The sequence below is a fragment of the Octopus bimaculoides genome, chromosome 26 (genome assembly GCF_001194135.2).
Source record: "Octopus bimaculoides isolate UCB-OBI-ISO-001 chromosome 26, ASM119413v2, whole genome shotgun sequence".
NCBI classification, from domain to species: domain Eukaryota; kingdom Metazoa; phylum Mollusca; class Cephalopoda; order Octopoda; family Octopodidae; genus Octopus; species Octopus bimaculoides.
In genome coordinates, this window is record NC_069006.1 from 2,515,563 (window position 1) to 2,521,334 (window position 5,772).

At 33.5% G+C, this 5,772-nt stretch overlaps 2 protein-coding genes across 2 annotated transcripts in view; one reads left to right on the forward strand and one right to left on the reverse strand.

The window, feature by feature from the left end:
* Positions 1-5,772, forward strand: part of LOC106868831 (cytochrome P450 3A7) — a 388,137-nt gene that overhangs the window by 78,443 nt on the left and 303,922 nt on the right. The gene's annotated exons all lie outside the window — the stretch shown is intronic.
* Positions 3,664-5,772, reverse strand: part of LOC106880590 (E3 ubiquitin-protein ligase MIB2) — a 52,755-nt gene continuing 50,646 nt past the window's right edge. Inside the window, exons 15-17 of the mRNA XM_014930594.2 lie at positions 5,463-5,635; positions 4,622-4,818; positions 3,664-4,185 (exon numbers count right to left, since the gene is read on the reverse strand). Of these exons, the coding sequence (XP_014786080.1) occupies positions 4,004-4,185; positions 4,622-4,818; positions 5,463-5,635 (552 nt within the window). The 3' untranslated portion in view covers positions 3,664-4,003. The remainder of the gene's footprint in view (positions 4,186-4,621; positions 4,819-5,462; positions 5,636-5,772) is intronic.

The following is a 5,772-nucleotide window of genomic DNA, read 5'->3' on the forward strand; positions in this document are numbered from 1 at the left end:
AAATACATGTTTTACCTATGAATTTGCGTGTGTAAATTGGGAATGCATACAACGAGTTTCTCTGCCCTAGGTGTACGGAAAACACTCGGCGAGAAATGGGAAAAAATTTGAAGAAGAAGAAAAAACATAATAATAATAATAATAATAATAATAATAATAATAATAATAATAAAATTATTATTATGAGACACTACAAGGCATCCCAAAACCTCCACTGGCTACTATGCCGGAAGTATGGATATGAGGTTACGGGTGCTTGGAACGACCATATACCAGAGATGGTAATGGACGAAAAGGGGAAGGCAAAAATACGCTGGGACTCTGACTTCCAGACAGACAAAGTGTTAGAGCACCAATGACCGGATATAGTAACATTTAGGAGGAACAAACAAGAGTGCCTAATAACTGACGTGGCACGTCCTGGAGATCAACATATCATCATGAAAGAAAGAGAAATGGTTGATAAATATGCAGACATGAAAATTGAAATCGCAAAGATGTGGCAGACACATAAAGTTTATCCTTATCGTCATCGGAGTATTGGGTTCAATACCACCCAATCTGAAGAAGCATCTGAAAACCTTAGAAATACCTTACAATCTAGATGTATTGCAAAAGTCGGCATTACTTGGAACTGCACGCATATTGCATAAAGTACTGTCTGTATGAGATCCTTACCGTCACTTGACAAACAGTACAAATCCTCCGGTTGACACAATATCTTCAATCAACAACCTCATGATATTGTATACTGTGTGACGTCTATAATAATAATAATAATAATAATAATAATAAAATGTATCGATTCTCTGGGACTTCCCCGTACATACTGACAAGGCTATAAAAGCTAATAAACCGGATATTATTATAAAAGATCATACAAAGAAGGCGTGTTTATTAATTGACATGAGTATTCCCTCTGATCATAATGTAGCGGCGAAAGAATTTGACAAGATCAGTAAATATAAAGACTTGCTAATAGAAATTGAACAAATGTAGCACCTCAAGGCGACTACCATACCAGTGATTGTAGGATCTCTAGGAATGATTAAAAAAAAGGTACTGAAACCTATTTGAAAATGATACCAGGCTTACCATCTCTACAGGAAGTGCAAAAAATCGTGCTAACTGGAAAGACTCATGTACTGAGAAGAGCATTATCGCTGTGAAAACAACATCCATTCATGAATTTTTTTTTTCTTAAATACATGTTTTACCTGTGAATTTGCGTGTGTAAACTGGGAATGCATACAACGAGCTTCTCTGCCCTAGGTGTACGGAAAACACTCGGCAAGAAATGGAAGAAAATTTGAAGAAAGAAGAAGAAAAAAATCAACATAATAATAATGATAATAATAATAGTTTCAAAATTTGCCACAAGGGCAGCAATGAATCGATTACATCGACCTCTGTATCCAACTAGTATTTGCTTTATCGACCCCGAAAATATTAAAAGCAAATCGACCGCAACGGTATTTGAACTCAGAACGTAAAGATGGATGAAATGCCGCTAATCATTTTTCCCGGCACACTAGTGATTTTTCCAGCTCACCGCTGTGAATTTTAATATTTCGGTCTGTGAAGTAGCACGATTTAAATACCTCAGAATATGAGTTTAAAGAATTTGTCCACTTAACGCTGAATCATCAAATTTCTCTTCATTTATCGTTTGATCTTCAAACATGATAAGAAAAATGCTTTCCCCCAACCGACTGAAAGAATGTGTTTGTTGTAGCCGCCCTTAAATGCAATATATGTCAAGTCTAATTAAATTTGTTTAGTAAGGTTTGTCAACTTTATTTTGATTCAGAATGCATACTTTTTGCTGTAGAATTTGCCTAGGTAACTTTTCAAAATTTCTTGTTAAATATCAAAGGTGCCTGTGCGCAACTGAAGAATACAAAATATAATTTTCTCAAATTCCAAAGAGTTATGAAAGGAGTTACAATTTCGCCATAGTTAAATAAAATTGCGTGGCTAAACTAATCTTAAAACAAAAATGTGTTTAATAACTATACTAATTATTTACGCCAGGTTAATGAGCTTACCTTTTGGACTGGCTTGATAGGTGCAACAATTATACAAATACTTTCGCTATATGTCTTGGCTCTAGATGGTGTGCAAAGCATTAAATGTTAAAAATGAAAGCGATAAACTATAATATGAAACTTTTAGCTCCTTTGAATGTCACGTCATGTTCTTCCAACAGCATCTATAATTTTTGTGCATTCATAGAACAATTCTGCATATACGTGGCAAATAAAATAATGAACTTAGGGCACATCAGTCAGTATAAGTTGACTGACAAGGTTAGATACTACAGGTAGGAATGTTTGAATGCTCAACTGCAACAAAATAACAACCAGAATGTTTCCTGCTTCCCAGCAAAATGTCTTGAACGGCTACGTTATCAGAATAGAATAGAATAACCTTATCATAGATAAACCGGGTAAATATTGAAACAGCAACCATTATTTCATCTCACACATTTAAGCGTATACTTTTAAAGTACTGGAACACATACTAACGATATACCAGTTGCAGAAAAAAGACTGGTATACACGTATACTCTTATATGTGGCAACCGATGAAAGCTTTAGATGTAACACAAAAGTAGGCTCCTTCATTACTAAAAAAGCTGTCCGGAAAATGTTGTGACAATAAAATCTAATCATAAGGAATGATATAGTTCCTGAAGCAATATTAAATGTAGGCAGAATGCTCGCCCTTAATTTGAAGAAATACTGGATGAATGCTCCTGTCAAAGTCTTTGTGGGACTGCCCAATAAACGTGATGTAATTAGTTAGAAACGAAAACCTGCAGCGGAAATATCAGTAATCCAGTCGATATCAACAGAAATTGAAAACAATCTGGTTGATCTAATGTGAACCGGTGTGTAATTTTAGGTATACGCTTGTGGTTATTGGAACACTTTGTTATGCAACTCTGTATCAAGTTTTTGGATTTCATGCATTTTTAACCGATACGTTATACCACGTTTAGAAAATTAATCTTTCGTTATCCAAGAATAGGATAGAGCACAAATTTACTTTCCTAAACAGGGAATCTTTGAAGTCCAACCCCTATAAAAAAGATCAATTAATATCCTTTGATGACTTACCCTTTCTAACTGTTCCTTCTCTTTCTTCATTCCCTCTCTCTCTTCTCCCCCTCTCTCTCTCTCACTTTCTGTCTCATTTATTTTATCTATTTTATTCCTCCCTCTCTCCTCCTCATTATTTCATTTATTTTTCTACACATAACTTATCCACAACTACGTCTCTTATTTCTGACTAAAATTTTATCTTATGGCGACAGCTTGAGTATTTATTAGAAGCCAACTCTCGCCCTCACACTGTACATTTTTCACTTTTCAGTTTTCTAACTTGCTTTTCTTTTTATATTCTAAGCACTTTCTTCTTACAAAATCTTAGCATCTGTGATTGTCCTGCATAATGCATACATACATATACACATACATACATATACGTACATACATGCATGCATACAAACATGTATATTTGCATACATGCATACACGTATTTATGCATGCAAGCATGCATGTATGTATGTATATATGCAACTCCACATTTATACACACTCATATATGATCATATATATAATTATATACTGTGGCTGAATTAAAATACAAACCATTTAACTAGTCCCATGTACACTTTTATTCATCAAAAGAGAAAACTGCGAACAGAGCACATTATACTTCAAGACATTATTCGAGTACATACAGAGAGATTAAACAAAAGCAACAAAAGAGAGAGTTTGTTAATAGATGATTTAGTTACGTCATTTACACGTTTAATTAGGAAAAATAGATTATAATACTAAATCTTCAGAAAGCACGTTTATGATTTATATTGGAAATGTATTTATCTAAAAATGAATATTCAGGTAAGATTAGTAACTTGTTAATTTTATATTAATGGACAAGCAAATTAAGTTTAAAATGTTAGTCTTCCCCTCATGAAAGCTAAGCATGTCAAGCTAGTACAGATTGAGTTTTTTCTGAATTGGTTTAGAGCACATGTGGCACTCCTTCAAACTCTCTCCACACTCTTTGCAAACGGTGTGACCACATTCAAACGCCATATTACGAGGCCTGTCCATGCAAATCGGACATGTAACCCTTTCTTCCAACTCTTCAATTCTTTTTTGCTGAGGATCATCTGGAATGCAAAATATACAATAAACGTCGACACACCTGAATGGACATCGTAGGTAAATATATACAAAAGTATTCGTTTGCATACAATACTTTCAGAAGAAAAGATAGGTATTAAGAAAGAAAGAAAAATATTCTTTTATATTTTACATGTTTCATTCACTGGGCTGGGGCCATAGTGGATCGCCATCTAGAAGGGTTTAGTCTTACTTATGAAGTTCTAATTTAGCACAATTTTATTCTCTTTGGAGATCGTCTGCATAACACAACTTGATATAAATTAATTAAAGATTGGTTTTTAAATATTTGTGGAGAAACAATTTGGCAACAAGATTAACAGATTGATAAGTAGAAAAATCAAACAACAAACAGATAAAAGAGACATATTAACAGACGGAGAATCAAACAGATAATGTATGCATTAAAAAAATATGGCTTACGAATAGTAATTTTGTCAGCTATAAGCACTTTACACTGCAAGCAATGTTTAACCGGAACTCTTACGTTGCAGTGTTCACAGATCAACACGTGACAGCAAGGCTGGAACAGTACAGTAGCCTGTTTATTAGAACACAACATACAATCTTTATTATTACTTCTTCGTTCTTCAATTTGTGCTCCACATGGTTGTTCCGTTCTACGGAAGAAAAAAAAGTAATCAGTTAAGAAAAGAATATTTACTAAAGCTGACCAATGGATAAAACTTATTCCAATATTAAATATTGTGGTTTATATAAATATTTCACACATTGTATATAAATGAATATCAAAATGTCATGTGAAAAAAATCCTTATAGAAATATTAGCGTATATTGAAGTTTTGGCATGTAAAAGTGTGTGCTATAAAACTCTGATTGATCTTAAACGATGAGATCTGGACTGTAAATGGTCACTTGCCTAGTGTGTGTATATGTGATGGATAGCAACGAAAGGTCATTGGTTGGAGAACCTACTAAGTACAAAGATGTTGATGTCTATGTGGAAGTTAAGAGCTTAGAGTGTCTGTGCCACAGTTAAGGATGTGTAATGAGGATGTAACTAGCTGATATATAAAATTAAGATTTATATTTAAAAAATCGATTATTGCTTTAACACAAACGAAATGTCTCCCAAAATCAGATTTCTGATTGAAAGTCATTTCATTTCTTCTTCCTAATAATCTCAGATGTCATTCCCGTTTTCACAAAGTACTCAAAAAATAAAAGCGGAATTTGCGGTTTTATCTTCAAAATTTAAACAAGAGGCAATAAGTTTATTTTACGAATGTCCTCGCATACTTACGACAATGAGGCGACTTTCACCAGCTTCTCTATCAATGATTGATCACTCATGATGTCCAAAGGCATAACATCTTGACGGTTTTTATAATAAGGGTTTGCACCTTTATGTACTAAATAGCAGGCTATGACCACCTCAGCGCGTTCACTTTCATCTAATCCAAGCTGAGATCTAATCTGTATATGCAAGAGAAATAGTAAAGAAAAACTTAGTGAAAGTAAATAACACACACACACATACACACATGTATATATATATATATATATATATATATATATACATATATATATATATATATATATATATATATATA